General features: G+C 43.1%; 1 protein-coding gene across 9 annotated transcripts in view; it reads left to right on the top strand.

The window, feature by feature from the left end:
• LOC140200565 (prolyl 4-hydroxylase subunit alpha-2-like) overlaps positions 1 to 17,049 on the top strand; it is a 159,940-nt gene that overhangs the window by 127,337 nt on the left and 15,554 nt on the right. For 6 of the 9 annotated variants that reach the window (XM_072264075.1, XM_072264077.1, XM_072264070.1 and 3 more), the window contains one exon: positions 238 to 303. The exons of 1 other annotated variant lie outside the window; for it this stretch is intronic. In XM_072264075.1, coding sequence (XP_072120176.1) covers positions 238 to 303 — 66 coding nt within the window. Of the gene's footprint in view, positions 1 to 103; positions 164 to 237; positions 304 to 17,049 lie in introns of all 9 variants that reach the window. 2 more of the 9 variants (XM_072264078.1, XM_072264071.1) reach the window with 1 other exon arrangement.

Raw genomic sequence — 17,049 nt, 5'->3', positions numbered from 1 at the left:
ACAGGAGTTGTGCAGTGTAAGCAGTTGACAAGCACAGCTGTTTGCAATCATTAATGGGAAGAAATCTAGGATAAATTTTTCTTTTAAACAAAATCTGTTGCAGCGTCCGTTCGACCGCAACCTTGCGACGGAGGGGAATAGACTAGCTACATATTTAAATTATGTAAGTACCCATGAGTGCTCGCCCAGGGTGTGAGCTCTTAGCTTGTGTGTATTCATTCTGATTTCATTTTGTAGAAAGAGGAACAGGATGCTTTCAAAGAATTAGGCACTGGAAATCGTCTTGCTACTTTTTTAAATTATGTAAGTATACGTGATGGTCAGTTGGTAGGAAGGATGCTTGGTACTGGATTGGGTCAGCATGTAAGCTAATCCCCTTTATTCCACACCTGTCCAGTTTATCTTCATGACTTCTTGTGCTACCCAACAGGAGTCAAACCAAAGGGTAAATGTTCCTGTTTTGTGATTGAACATCAAGCATAACAAGAAGAGAGCCTGTCCATGTTACTGTCAGTTCATTTAAAATATGTAGAAAATTGATCACACTCTATGACACGCATGTAACTTCTCCACTCTACATCAACCTACTAAAGCACCATGCTATTCTATGAACTGTAAATGTTTTCATAAATGGAAGATGTTCCTGTATTTCCCTACGTCATCCAATATTGGTATTTTCTCTTTGTTATTAATCCTGTACGTAGTTGGTCTACTAAATTCCTCTGACTTGTTTTCCAAAGGCCAATGTGTGACGTCTCCATTTGTAGCGAGTGCATTTACAGCACATTTGGGGCAGGTAGACATCAATGCAAGTATGAAGGGGTGGGATGGCCAAAGGTTGGTTAGAGGAATGGGCTTCTGGGAATCTTTGGAAAACATCATGAAAAGCAATACAGAAAGTGATTTTATGGGAGACTACCAAGGGCCAAATATAGTGTATCAGAGGGAACGAGTCCGGGTTAGGAAGGGTGCAAGTAGGGGGAGATTTTCAGTATAAGACAAAGCACCATTTTCCAAATGTCATTTTAATTGCAACATAAATATCAAAACATATTGATGAAGAGTAGAATTCCGTAGTGAAGAAGGGTATCATTACTCTTGTATCAGCACTTTGAAGACAAAATTCAATTAGTTTCATTTCTTAATTGTTCCAAATCAGAAGTTTGCTTGAGGTACTCATTATGATTTGGCTTTAATAATTGTTTATTTTGTCTGCACGGGACGAGACACAATTGATCAAAGACACGATTGGTAGGAGCTGTGAATCTGACAGTATGAGGGATTCTGGTTTTCATGATTTCTAGCTATCTCCAGCGGTGACAGATTATCCATTTCCGTATGGTTTTCAGCTAGTCCAGCATGGTCTCTCCACTCACTTCGGTGATTAACCTTTTGAGCTGTTTTCTTTCACTCTTCACTTTAACTCCAGGGGAAAGGAGGTCCACTACTTCGGTTGAATTTAAGTGGAGAGATAAGGAAATAAAGTTAAGAGCTGCATTCAGACCATAAGATTATGTACAGTAATTCTGTTAGTCAAATAAATGTGCTAATTGGCATCAATGCATGTATTGATATTGATAAATAATGAATAATCTGAGTGGTTTACCGCCTGAATGCAGTCGACCAGCCATTATTATCAATGGAAAGGATGTTAATAATTCAGTAAATCAACTCTGAATTTTTCCTGACTCTCTAATCTCTGCAGACTTTCATTTTTATTGACCAATAAGACTTTAACTGTGAAAGTGTCCTTGTACTAATAAGCATTGTTTTGATGTTAGGATACTGACCAGACTATATATGATGCTTGTTCAAACTATCATGTTTGCCTAAGGTTCAGTCTGTCACTGTAATTCAAAGCACAGTACAGTATCCAGACTGTGGGAGATGTTGGAAGTTTGCATAGCTATGCACAAGATATATATTGATGATCATTATTGAATGTATAAAATTGCAAATTATCTTACTGATTTGGCATTGGGCAATTTCATCTTATCATAAGACATTTAATCCTCATTGGAAGACCAGCACAGAATGATTTGAAAGCTAGTCCTGGTTTTACTAAGACGCATTTCTGATTATGTTGATTAGAATCATACAGTCATAGAACAATGTAGCATAGATACAAACCCTTCGTCCTGCGTTCATGCTGTCCACGGCGCCCACACAGCTAGTCCCAATTTCCTTTGTTTGGCCAATATCCCCTTAAGCCCTGCCTCTCCATGTGTTTATCCAAGTGCTGCTTAAATGATACTATTGTCTTCATTATGTGCTGTGTCATATGACATGGCTGATCATGGTCTTTCTATGACCATGATTTTCCTTTGTGAATTTTTCTACAGAAGTGGTTTCCCATTGCCTTCTTCTGGCCAGTGTCCTTACAATATGGGTGGCCACAGCCATTATCAATACACTTCAGAGATAGTCTTCCTGGTGGCAGTGGTCGCATAACCAGAATTTGTATATGCACCAGGGTGATGATACGACCATCCAGCACCTTCTCCCAAGGCTTCACATGACCTTGCACCCTACCCAAAGGTGACCTGCAGGCCAGCAGAGGGAAGGAGCACCTTCACAACTCCTTTGGAAGAGATGTGTCTCCAGCCCACCACCCGTGATACTATTGTACCTACCTCAGTCACTTCCTTTGACAGCTCATTCCATATACTCATCTTCTGTGTGAAAACAGGTGCTGCTCAGGTCCCTTTTAAATCTTGCCCTTCTTAAATCTAAGCTGATATTTTTGCGATTTTGGAAAAATCAAAACTTGCAAAAAATGCTCTGCATTCACTCTACTTATGCCCTTCACAACTTTATACAGCTCTAAGGTCAACCCTTTCTTGGTTACTACTTTAAAAAATCTTTAAAAGGTTTGTCAAGCACTATTTCCCACGTGCAAAGCCATGATGGCTTTTCCTAAATAGACTGTCTATCGAAATGCTTATTGAACTTGTCCCTCAGAATCCCCTCCAGCAACCTCCCCGCTATTGACGTCAGGTTGATCTGTCTCTTGTTCCCTGGCTTGGCTTTGCAACCATTTTTAAACAAGGGACAATATTAGCCACATTCCAATCTTCAGAACTTCACCACAATGAAGCAAGCATCTGTACAAGAGCCTCTACAATTTCCTCTCGAGCACCCCCCAAATTCCAAGGATATCTTGGTTAGGCCCCAGGGATTTATTCACCTTAATGTACAGTAAGGCTTCAAGTACCTTGTCCCTGGTAATATGAATGTCCTCCAAAACATCTCCACTTGTATCGATAAGACATAAGACTGCTCTGCTATTCCATTATGGCTGATCACAGATCCCACTCTATCCCACATACCTACCTCTCGCCATGTCCTTTGAAGTTTCTTGATTAGTCAAGGCAATCAATTTTCGCGTTAAGTATACCCACGGACTTGGCCTCCACCACAGACTGTGGCAGAGCATTCCACAGATTCACTACCCTCTGGCTAAAAAATTCTTCCTTGCCTCTTTTCTAGAAGGTCACCCGTCAATTTTGAGGCTGTGCCCTCTAGTTCTGGATACACCTACCATAGGAAACATCCTTTCCACATCCACCCCATCTCGTCCTCTCAACATTCGGCAGATTTCACTGAGATCCCCATGCATTCTTCTAAATTCCAGTGAGTTTATCTTTCTTACCTCAATGAAAAATGATTGCTTCCTCACTAGACACCAAGGAGAAATATTCATTAAAAATCGCACCCGTTTCTGGCGACTCAGGTCATAAGTAGACCTGCTTAGGGAACTTACTTTCTCCCTAGCCAGTCTTTTACTCATAATATAGTTATAGAACCTCTTGGGATTTTCTTTAACCTTACCTCTGAAGTCCATTTCATGCCCAACCTTTGCCCTCCGAATTACCCCTTAAGAGTATGCTTAATCATTTTATTATCATAAAGCAATTTGCTCAATCCTGACCTCTTGTTTCTTTCTTTTTCCTGACCATAACTTCAGTATCTCTCCTCATCCAAGGTTCCAAATACTTGCCAGTTTAACCTTCACCCTAACAGATGCTGCTGGACACTTACTATCTCACTCTTAAAAGCCACCCACTTGCCATTTATCCCTTTCCTTTCAGGCAGGCACACCCAAAAGACTTTGACTAGATTCCCGTCTAATTCCTCCAGAGGTAGCCTTGCTTCAGTTTAGAAGCCCAATTTATGAACCTGACCTTCATTATCTGAAAACTAATTGAATTATGGTCACTAGAGCCAAAGTGCTCCCAGTCTGCCACATCATTAACTTCCCTTGTTTGATAAAGGGAAATACAGGAAAGATATTGTTAAGATTGAAACATTATAGAATTAATTTACAAGAATGTTGCTGGGACTTGAGGACCAGAGTTATAGGGAAAGTTTGAATAGGTTAGGACTTAGGAGTGAAGGAGAATGAGGAGAGATTTGATAAAGGATTACAAAATTATGTGGAGTATAAGAGAGAACACCAGAAAAGAGAACACAGCAAGCAACAAAACAACAACAACAAAGCATCCTTTCCTCCCTCCCACCCACCACACACATGGACAGTCCTCAAAGTCAATCTCTAGCCTCCACTTTATAGTAGAGAAATGGGATGTTGCAGGATACAGTAATCATGATAAATTTAGGAAGCTACAAATGTAAGAGTGGATGCTGCCATCACTTATGTTTAATGTGGGGGCACTTGATGATTGAGAGGATTGTAGAATTTCCTCTGTATTGCAAATGGTATTTGAGAGTGAGTGGCAATTTCAGATGGGCCATGGGAAGGAGAAACCATTGCTCAGGAAAGTGGTACAAGCGACATGACCAGCTGGAGAGAAGGTGATGTAGCACACAGCAATACACACAAAATGCTGGAGGAACTCAGCAGGTCAGGCAGCATCCGTGGAGAGGAATAAACAGTTAACACTTCAGGCTGAGACCCTTCATTAAGACAATGTATCACTGCATTGTTGACCTAGTAAGCGTGTTAACAGCAATTGTGGACAAATCACAATTATGGCTGGAGAGGGGTTGCAAACACGGTGAACAGAGGTGGCAAGAATTCAGAATTCAGAAAATAGTTGGGGAAAAAGGTATGTGGCCAAGACCTTTCATCATGACTGGAAAGGAAGGGATCAGAAGCTAGAAGGAAGCATACAGCAGAGAGGACAACCCATGGAATTATGGCAGAACATTGTTAGTCAAATATCTTCTAAACAAAATGATGTTGGATGACTTCAAGGAAGGTGCCGTATATAAAAAAATGTAAGTTGTGAGTGTTCTGACAGCATAGAATCTCTGTATGTTGTGGTTATTGAATTTGAATATGAAATAGCTGCAGAAGCAAAATTGCACAGAATCAAGATACAGTGATCAGGGATAACTGTGGTTCCCATATTTACAATATTAGAAGACTACAAGATGTAGGGGCAGAATTAGGCCATTCAGCCCATCGAGTCTGCTCTGCCATTCCAACATGGCTGATGTATTATCCATCTAAACCTCCTTCTCTTGTCTTTTCCCCGTAACATAGAAAACCTACAGCACAATACATGTCCCTCGGCCCACAATGCTGTGCCGAACATGTACTTACTTAGGAATTACCGAAGGTTACCCGTAGCCCTCTATTTTTCTAAGTTCCATGTACCTATCCTGGAGTCTCTTAAAAAATCTTATCATATCCACCTCCACCACCATCGCTGGCAGCCCATTCCACGCACTCACCACTCTCTGCATAAAAATCTTACCCCTGACACCTCCTCTGTACCTACTTCTAAGCACCTTAAATCTGTGCCCTCTCGTGTTAGCCTTTTCAGCCCTGGGAAAAATCCTCTGACTATCCACATAATCAATGCTTCTCATCGTCTTATACACCTCTATCAGGTCGCCTCTCATCCTGTGCCGCTCCAAGGAGAAAAGGCCAAGTTGACTCAACCTAAGGCATGCTCCCCAATCCAGGCAACATCCTTGTAAATCTTCTCTTCACCCTTTCTATAGTTTCCACATCCTTCCTGCAGTAAAGGTGACCAGAACTGAGCACAGTACTCCAAGTGGGGTCTGACCAGGGTCCTATAAGACTGTAACATTACCTCTCGGCTCTTAAACTCAATTAAACTGGTTGATGAAGGCCAATGCACCATATGCCTTCTTAACCACAGAGTCAACCTGCACAGTTGCTTTGAGTGTCCAATGGACTCAGACCCCAAGATCCCTGTGATCCTTCACACTGCCAAGAGTCTTACCATTAATATGTTGCTATGTTTCTATGAAACACAGGAAGAATGTGCAAAGTCCACACTGGCTGCAACAGTGACTAAGATTGAACCCGGGTCTCTGGAACCTTGAGGTGGTAGCTGTACATTGTGCAAGACTGTACAGTTTAAATGAGGGTTATTGCCTCCGGTGAAGGATGTTCTCATTGTAGAGCTAACTCTGCTGAATTGCTTATGCAAGCAGAGCAAAAGACTCAACAGACACGATAAGAAAGATGTGTTAAAGTGGAACTTGTGGGTTTCCTAGCAAGATATCCTGAGCAATGCTCAGTTCAGTGCATCTGCTGTAACACTGATATGCCGCAAGAATGTGAGCTTAACGATGTGCTCCACATGACAGTTATTGCACACCATAAGATGGGTGTCATGGAAGACAATATAGACAATAGACAATAGGTGCAGGAGTAGGCCATTCGGCCCTTTGAGCCTGCACCGCCATTCACTATGATCATGGCTGATCATCCACTATCAGTATCCAGTTCCTGCCTTATCCCCATAACCTTTGATTCCACTATCTTTAAGAGCTCTATCCATCTCTTTTTTGAAAGCATCCAGAGACTTGGCCTCCACAGCCTTCACTGGAGGCAATAACCCTCATTTAAATTGTGCAGTCTTGCACAATGTACAGCTACCACCTCAAAGTTCCAGAGACCCGGGTTCAATCTTAGTCACTGTTGCAGCCAGTGTGGACTTTGCATGTTCTCCCTGTGTTTCATAGAAACATAGCAACATATGGTAAGACTCTTGGCAGTGTGAAGGATCACAGGGATCTTGGGGTCTGAGTCCATTGGACACTCAAAGCAGCTGTGCAGGTTGACTCTGTGGTTAAGAAGGTATATGGTGCATTGGCCTTCATCAACCAGTTTAATTGAGTTTAAGAGCTGAGAGGTAATGTTACAGCCTTATAGGACCCTGGTCAGACCCCACTTGGAGTACTGTGCTCAGTTCTGGTCACCTCACTGCAGGAATGCTGTGGAAACTATAGAAAGGGTGCAGAGAAGAGAGACTGGCTGCAAGGGAGAATGACAAAGCTTGGAGATTTCATTCAAAATGAAATGGAGGTCTTGATAATTGATACATATACAGCAAGAGGGTGGCCAAGAAGGAGAACACACACATACAGCCTCGTTACGGGGTTGGCATTGGGAAGGGTGAGCAGCTATAGGTTCCTGGGCATCAGCATCTCAGAGGATCTCTCCTTGCTCCAACACATGGAAGCAATCGAGACGGCGGCACACCAGTGGCTCTATGTCATTAGGAGTTTGAGGAGATTTAGTATGTCACCAAAGACTCTTACAAGCCTCTATATATGTACGGTGGCAAGCACTCTGACTGGTTGTATTACATCCTGGTGTGGAATTTCCAATGTGACGGATTGCAAGAAGGTGCAGAGGTTTATAGACTCAGACAGCTCCATCATGGAGATAACCCTTCCCACCATTGAGGACATTTCACGAGGCAATGCCTCAAGAAGTTGGCACTCATCATTAGAACTCCTCACCGCTTGGGACACACTCTTCTCATTACTACCATCAGATGGGAGGTACAAGAGCCTGAGCTCCACACTCAAATTCTTCCCCTCCACCACCAGCTACCTGAATAGTTAGGAGCCCACCGGGAGATCACCTTCTCCCTCCTGGTCCTTTCACTGCTGCATTTCATGCTGTGGCTCATAGTCCTCCAGGATCCCATTTTCTGCCTCTCTTTCTGGCTATTGTCTTAAAAAGTTAAGAGAAAAATAAAAGACTCACTTGACTTTACTCATCACCTTACAGCTTGTACTCTTTCCCTTCCTTCCTAGTGTGTAGCTGAAAGGTGAAGTCGGGAGAAGGGTTGGATGGGAATGTAGGAAAAATAAAGTGAATAAGTGTAAAAATGGGTAGATGATGGTCAGTTAGCATGACTGAGTGGACTGAAAGAGCAGTTACCATGCTGTATCTCTATACACCTCTATGAAGGAGTCAAAAACTATTAGTGATAGTGGTTCGCCCATAAGATATCGGAGCAGAATGATACCATTCAACCCTTTGAGCCTGCTCCACCATTACATCATGGATGGCAATATCCCTCTCAACCCCATTCTCCTGCCTTCTCCCTATAACCTTTGACCCCCTTACGAATCAAGAACCTAACAGCCCCTGCTTTAAATACACCCAAAAAAATTACCTCCACAGCCGTCTGTGGCAAAGAATTGCTTTGGTTCACCATTCTGCAAAGATAAGATGGGAGAATTCACCTGCAGGTTTTGAAAATGAGGAATAAGGAGCTGACAGACTCAGAGGCAACATATCACTCCCACAGGTTGAAAATCATCCTCTAGAATTGTCCTTAATGACTTTCCTTTGGATATATTCCTGCTGAATTTGGATGCATTGTAATTTTAAGATGGAGCTGTTCTAATTAAAAGGTGCAAGAAAAAGAACTGATACTAAGAATTAGAATGATTTTATAGAATTTCCAGCATAGGAGTATTAACCCAGCTAATCTTTACCAGAGTTAATACAACACAAACTCTTCCCATCTCCCTCTGGATCCTTTAAATGCCCATATGCAAGTGTCTTTGACCAATAACGCTGAACCAACAAACTTACAGGAACTTTAAGCAATCAATTGCTTTGCATTTATTAATTGCAGCTGAACAGATTTAAAACAAAGATACGAGCGCTTTAGTTTCTTTTCCTGGAAGTTCAATGTAACCACTTGAAAAATGACATGCTACTACTTGTTCTGCAGAAATACCAAAATGACTGGTGATACCTTGGCTGTTTAAAACTTGCAGCTGGTTAGAGTACTGATTAAAATCAAATTGCTGCAAATTCAACAACTCAGCTTTTTTTTCCAAGTTTGCCCATGGCTTGATCTACATTTCCCTGACTTATACATGGAAAGGACCAACAAGACATTCTGCAGGAGTTGTCTGTGGTAAACTTCATACATGACACCTAACTTCCCCCCGCCCCCCACCCCATCTTCAAAGATTCTTTTTGTGTGAACAAAAGGTCATGTGAAAGCTCGGGCTAGAAATCAGCAGTCAGTTCAATCACAGTAACCAGCAATAGGACTTGGTGGCCTTTTTGTTGCAATCATGCGTTTTCCAATTAAGTCAGTCGACGCTGATGATGCATAGAAATCCTCTATGTATATATCACTGGATATATCCCTCAGATTCATTTTCTTGTGGGCATAATCAATAAATCCAATAACCACAATCGAATCAATGAAGGATGCATCAATATGACAGATAACCAGTGTGCAAAAGACAACATACAGTGCAAATACAAAAGGAAAAAAAAAATAAAGCAGCAATAAAGATCAGGAATATGAGATGAAGAGTACTTGAAAATGAGTCCAGAGGTTGTGGGAGCAGTTCAGTGATGGGGCAAGTGAAGTTATGAAGCTATCCCTTCTGGTTCAAGAGTCTTGATAGCCTAATGGTTGAGGGGTAATAATTGTTCCTGAACCTGGTGGTGTGAGTCCTGAGCCTCCTGTACCTTCTTCCTGATGGCAGTAGCAAGAAGAGAACATGGCATGGGTGGTGTGGGTCCCTGATGTTTCCTTCCTGAGGCGACACTCTGCACAGATATGCTCAATTGTGTGGATGGACTGGACTGTATCCACTACTTCTTGTAGGATTTTTCATTCCAGGGCATTGGTGTTTCAAAACCAGGCTGTGATGCAGCCAGTCAGTTATACTGTCCACCACACATCTATGCTGGAGGAAATCAGCAGATGAAGCAACACCTTTGGAGAGGAATAAGGAGCCAGCATTTCAGGTTAAGACCCTTCATCATGACTTGAAAGGAAGGAGGAAGAAGCCACAATACGAAGGTGGAGGGAGGAGAAGGAGTTTTCCAGTCGTGATGAAAGGTCTCAGCCCAAAGGGACAACTCTTTATTCCTCTCCATAGATACTGCCTGACCTGCTGAGTTCCTCCAGCATTTTTGTGCATGTTACCCTTGACTTCCAGCATCTGCAGAATCTCCTGTGTTTAAGAAATCCTCTACAATTGTGTTATTTATATGTGCACTTGAAGTGGTCTACTGTGCAATGCTACAAGGTCATTTTATTTGGAGGGATGAAGGACCAGGTCACAGATATAAAAGAAAGTAGGAGAGATTTAAAGGATATGAAGAAGATCTTGCAGTGTGTTGCTGGAGCTCATTACTTGTTGATAATGGTTGAGGCAGATATAGTTGAGGCATTCAAAAACCGATAAGAAGGGGCCAGAGGATGGAGTTTGTGAGTTGTTCCAGTACAGAGTTAGCATAAACATGAATAGTGTCTTCTGTGCTGTTGTCACAGTATTAAGAACTGGGAAAGCCAATCAAAGTTCAAAGTAAATCTATTATCAAAGTCCATATATGTTACCATATACTACCTTGAGATTCACTTACTTGCAGTGTTTACAGGGAAAAAGAAATGCAATAACATTTTGTGAAAAGAAAATGACAAAAAACAAAAACTGACAACACCTACGTGCAAAAGACAAACTGTGCAGTTAAAAATAAGGCTGAGAACATGAGCTGTAAAGAGTCCTTAAAATTGAGTCTGTTGGTCAGAGAATCTATTCAGAGTAGTGGTGATAAAGTTATCCACACCAGTTTAGGAGCCTAATGGTTGTAGAGTCATAAGCAATGAATGAATGGGTTCACGTGACCCTGATTGGGGTGGGGAGGTGCTAAACAGGTGCTACATCTTACCCAAGGGTGATCTGCAGGCTAGTGGAGGGAAGGAGCACTTTATACTTCCTTTGGTAGAGATAAATCTCCACCCCGCCACTCATTTAAAAGTCAATTGGTTAGTTACACAAGTAGGAAAACTGTAGACAATGTGAACCAAATGCAGGTAAATGGGACCAGCCCAGTTAGCCAACTTGGTCAACACGGACAAGCTGGACTGAAAGTCCTGTTTTCATGCCATATCAATTACTCTGACTCTAATCAAGAGCTGGAAATAGGGCTTAGCTGTGGTAGTTCCCGGTAGAGAACACTGAGATAATTGAAATGATTGGTATTCCCTGTAAACAACTAACAAGGACTCAAAATGTCTCCTCGTGTGCTGCAGCCTGGAAATTAAATTGTATAATGTAGTGTTGTTTTCAGCACATAGAATTAAAAATTAATTTCTACATGCACGGTAGTGCAGTGGTTAGCGCAACGGTTTACAGTAGCAGCGACCTCGGTTCAATTCCCACCGCTGTCTGTAAGGAGTTTGTAAGCTTGTACTTTCTCCCCATGATCGCATGGGTTTCCTCTAGGTGCTCAGATTTCTGCCCATAGTCCAAAGACATTCCAGTAGGTTGGTTAATTGGTCATTGTAAATTCTCTTGTGATAAGGCTAAGTTTAAAATCAGGGATTGCTGGGCAGTGTGACTGGATGGATGGGAATAGTCTATTCTGCACTGTATTTCAATCAATAAATAAATAGAAATAAATAATTAGTTAGATTTTATGAAATGCAATGTCAGCAATTTCCTGCTCGTGGATTGTCAGTAGGAAAATTCAACCATGCACTCATTATTGTCAGTTACTCTTGGAATCTATACTGTACATGGTCTCTGTGGTTCTCCAATTGGAAGGGAGTGCAAAGGGTCAATTCTATTTGATTAATTTGAGTTTTTCAAGAGGTAACTCTGTGTATCAATGGTGGTGATGCAGTTCTGATGGAAATCAGTAAATATATTGATAATGATCTCACATGGAAAACTAGTCGAAAAGATGAGGACTGAGGGATTCAGGGGTATAATCAGTCCTGATGAAGGGTCTCAGGCTGAAATGTCAACTATACTCTTTTCCATAGATGCTGCCTGGCCTGTTGAGTTCCTCCAGCATGTTGTGTGTGTTGCTTGGATTTCCAACATTTGCTGGAAGCATACAAGGTACTTGCCTTCATTGTAGACTACAAGAGTTAAGAAATTATGATACTTCAATGTTGTATCAACACACACAAAATGCTGGAGGACAGCCAGGCAGCATCTATTGAAAAAAGTACAGTCAATATTTCAGGCCGAATCTCTTCGGCAGGACTCGTACGTTCAACCATTGCTAGAGTCATGTCTGTAGTTTTGATCACCAAGACATAGAAAGGACTAGACTGCGGGAGAGAAGGTACAGAGGAGGTTCACCAGGATGTTTCCTCAATAGGTGTCATATGGGGGGTGTTGGTGGGAGTGGACCCAAATGCAAGACACAGACATTGAAGTACAGTACTAGGAACAGGAGTAGGACTAGGGTTATGGACATGACAGGAAACAGACTTGGGCTAGGACTTGGCTAAGAAACCGGGACCTCAAGGAACTTGCAACCAGGGCTTGGACTCCTGGCTTGGACACCTGGGTCTTGACTCAGGCTCGGACCCCGTAACTAGGCGAGGACATGACATGGTTACAGGACTGGACATGGCTTGGGTACTTTGAGGTGAGGACATGACGAGGCTTGGGTTCGGACTCCGAACCAGAGACTGGACAAGGACCGAGAACCTGGGTCTTGACTCGGGCTCAGACTCATGAACTAGACGAAGAAATGATGTGGTCTTGGGAGACAGGACTAGGCGTGGCCTGGGCAGGACAAGGTTCTCCTGGACACAAGGACAGGATGAGACCCCAAAGCCTTGACTTGGTCTTGGGAGACAGGAACGCAGAACACAGAGCCGGGACCCCTCCTTGGAAACAGGACGTAGGGCCAGGACTCATACACAGAACACAGAGAGAGTTCTCAACTCAAGGTAGCAGCAAACAGCCGGACCTACCTAGCGAAAGCATGGACATGGAGACGGTTCCCAACACAAGGTAGTAGCAAATGGCTGGACCTACCTAGCAAAGGCATGGACACAGAGACAGTTCCAAACAACGATAGACAGTTCCTTATCTAGACACAGCAAGGCTCCAGTCTTGCTCCAGTGGTAGAACTTGACAGCGATACAGGCGAGGTTGTAGGCAAGTTTTCAGGCCAAGGCTTCAGGCAGAGGTTGCAGGAGGAGCCAGCCCAAAATGTGAATCAGGTGCCTCAATTAGAGCACCCAACAGAACAAGGGAAAACCTGAAATAAGGAACGATGGACCGGACTGTGAACCAGAACGTGGACTTCACAGACCAGACCATGACAGTACCCCCCCCCCCGCCCCCCCCCCCCCCCCCCCATGGGAGCCTCCTGGCAACCCAAAAGGCTTCCCCAGACTATGGACAATACAGGCAGGTGGGGCTGGCATTCAACAGGAGAGAACCCAGGATGGCAAGAGTAACACAACAGTGTCTGTGTTGCTGGGTCTATGCTTGGCTGGACTGTTCTGTCATATGGGGGCATTGGTGGGAGCAGACTCAAATGCAAGACACAGACACTGAAGTACTAGGAACAGGACTAGGACTAGAGCTAGGACATGACAGGACACGACAGGACACAGACTTGGCTAGGAAAACAGGACCTGGACAAGGAACTAGGAACCAGGGCTTGGACTCCAAGCCAGAGACTGGACAAGGACCCAGAACCTGGGTCTTGACTCAGGCTCAGACCCCAGAACTAGGCAAGGACATGACATGGTTACAGGACTGGACATGGCTTGGGTTAAAGGCAAGGCTTCAAGAGGAAGGTGAAGGGAAGGGAACAGTCCAGCAACTGAAGCTGAACCAAGGAGCTATTTATGAAGCCAGCCCAAAATGTGAATCAGGTGCCTCAATTAGAGCACCCAACAGAACAAGGGAAAACTGGAAAACCTGGAATAAGGAACGATGGACCGGACCATGAACCGGAATGCGGTCCACGGACTGGATCATGACAATAGACCGAGTTACAAAAGAGACCAGTTAGTCTGAGTTTGTTTTCTTTGGAGAGGAGAAAGCTGGGGGGGTGGGGTGCAGATTCTGACTGAGGGATACAAAAGTATGAGGGCCACGGGATAGATTTCTCCCCTGAGAAGTGGTGTTTATAACCAGTTGGCACTTGATTATGGTAAGGTTCAGGAGATTTAGAGGGATTTGCAGAAGAAGTTTTTCACCCAGAGGGTCATTAAAATCTGGAACAGCCTGCCTGACAGGGTGGCAAAGGCAGAAGTCTCACATCTCAAGGGCTCATCTAATTACATTTTCATTGTCATGTCATAGAGCTGGGGCCAAAGGCAATGGGACTGATATTGTCAGTTTCTTGATTACTGGCACAGACACTGCAAGCTAAAGAGCCAAGTTTCCCTGATATAAGACTCTGCATCACAAGGTTCTATTGCATTGATATCAGGGACTCCATTGATAGCTATATTGAGAAAGCTGTAGACAATCTCTCTGTATGTATTGCTGGTTTTTGGTTTATTGTCAATCTTCACAAGAATTGCGCTATGGCTGATAATAGGGCCAAGAACATCCAATGTTGTATTGGAGCACTGAAATCATGATACAAACTACTGTCTGGTTTTCTTTCTTTATTGCAGTTAAGATGTTTATCTTTCTTGAAAATCGGTGCCAACCCCACACCAGGTACTTCAAAGTGTAGTACTCAGAAACGCCTCTTCCTCCAAGTACAAACATCCCCACCGTTGCAATTAGGAGAATGCGGGGGTGGATGGCACAGGTAATTGAGGTTTACCAGCTTTCCGGTTGCTAGGAAACTTATTTTCCCTTCGTGTTACTGAGCTGGTTATACAAGCCAAGCACTGGGCAGAATTGAGCGTTTATGTTTGATGTTAAGTGGCTACTGCCAGGTACACACAGATGTTTTCTTCATTTCGACAGCTTCAAGGATGAGGGGTTTACAGTTACTTGCAACGCTCACAACACGCTGGAGGAACTCAGCAGGTTGGGCAGCATCCGTGGAAAAGATCGGTCTCCAGCCCAAAACGTCGACCGATCTTTTCCATGGATGCTGCCCGACCTGCTGAGTTCCTCCAGCGTGTTGTGAGTGTTGCTTTGACCCCAGCATCTGCAGATTATTTTGTGTTTACAGTTACTTGGGTGGTCTAATACAGAGCAGGCTAGAAAATAGAGATGTTGAAAGGTTCACAGGATTAGGATAAATGAGGGGAATATTTACCCATGAATGAAGGATGAAGTTTCAGGTTAGCAACCTTAAATCTGAAATGTTATCCTTTATTCATTAATAAATATTCTCCTTATTTATCCTAATCTCAGCAAGACTTTGAACAACTTGCTGAAGCAGTGGCTGGAAATGGAATCTTCTACTCAGCAGTTCAGTGGACACAAGATTAGTAAGCAGTTTTCAAGAGAATTGAATAAATACATTGGTGAAATAATTACTGGACTATGGAGACATTAAAGGAGCAAAAAGCAAATGGGAGAGGCCTTTGAAAGGAGGGTAAATGGTACGTTGGCATCTCTAATGTGAGAATTTGAATACAGGAGGAAGGAAGGTTTATCGCAATTGCATTTAGCTTTAGCAAGACCACACTAGGAGTATTGTGTGCAGCTTCTGTCTCCAAACTAATGAAAGATCTATTTACCATTAAGAGACTGCAACACAGATTCACTTGTCTGGATCTAGGGATGATGGTTTTGCTCCCTGAGAGGAGTTCAAAATTCAAAGTGAATTTATTATCAAAGTAGTTAATATACGTCACCATTTACTACTTTGTCATTCATTTTCTTGCAAACATTTACAGGAGAATAAAGAAATGCAATAGAATTTATGAAAACTATAAATAATAAAGACTGACATACAACCAATCTGCAAAATCAGACAAATCATGCAGCAATAAAACAAATAAATAAATAATACTGAGCACATGAGTTGTGGAGTCTTTGAAAGTGAGTCTACAGGTTGTGGAGTTAGTTCAGAGATGAGGTGAGTAAGGTTATCCATACTGGTTCAGGAGCCTGATGGCTGAAGGGTAATAAATGTCCCTGAACCTGGTGGTGTGGGACTTGATGCTTTTTGTACCCTCTGCCCAATGGTAGCAGCAAGAAGAGAGGATAGCCTGGATGGTGGGGCCCTTGATGGTAAATGCTCCTTTCTTGTGGCAGTGCTCCTGAGGAGTTCTTAGTGAAACAAACAAATTTCTTGGAGGGCATTCTTGGCTAGATGCAAGAAGAAATTTTCCCCCAATTAAGGAGGAGTTTAAGGAGTGGCCATAGATTGAGATTAGGTCCATAAAACATAGGAGCAGAGTAAGGTTATTCAGCCCATCAAGTCTGCTCCACCATTCCAACATGGCTGATCCCAGGTCCCACTCAACCCTATATACCTGCCTTCTCACCACATCCTTTGATGCCCTGACGGACCAGGAAACAATCAACTTTCACCTCAAATATATGCACAGACTTGGCCTCCACCGCAGTCTGTGACAGAGCATTCCACAGATTTACTACTCTCTAGCTAAAAAATTCCTCCTTACCTCTGTTCTAAAGGGTTGCCCCTCAATTTTGAGGTTGTGCCCTCTAATTCTGGATACTCCCACCATAGGAAACATCCTCTCCACATCCACTTTAACTCATCCCTTCAATATTCGGTAGGTTATTACAGACTAGGTTGCTTAGGAGAGAGTTGAGGCGAAATTGCTCCACTTAGAGGTGGTGAGCCTTTGGCAGGATCCGCTTTGTAAGTCTGTAGGGTCTGAGTCTAAATGTTTATTGAGAACGAAGATTGGTAGCTTTCTGAATGCTTTAAAAAGGATATGTGGATATGGTGAGAGAGCAGCAAATGCATCTAGGGTGGATTAGACATGGAGTAGGAAAATGGCGAAGTAGGCATGAAGGGTCTGGCCTAGTAAGGGTATGGAGGGCTATGGTTCCAGTGCAGGTCAGCAAGAGTAGGCAGTTCTCATGGTTTATCATGGACTAGATGGGCCGAAAGCCCCACTTCTG

Source organism: Mobula birostris, chromosome 7, assembly GCF_030028105.1.
Source record: "Mobula birostris isolate sMobBir1 chromosome 7, sMobBir1.hap1, whole genome shotgun sequence".
NCBI classification, from domain to species: Eukaryota; Metazoa; Chordata; class Chondrichthyes; order Myliobatiformes; family Myliobatidae; genus Mobula; species Mobula birostris.
Note: the sequence above shows the minus strand (reverse complement) of the source record. Positions and strands in the feature narration are given on the sequence as shown.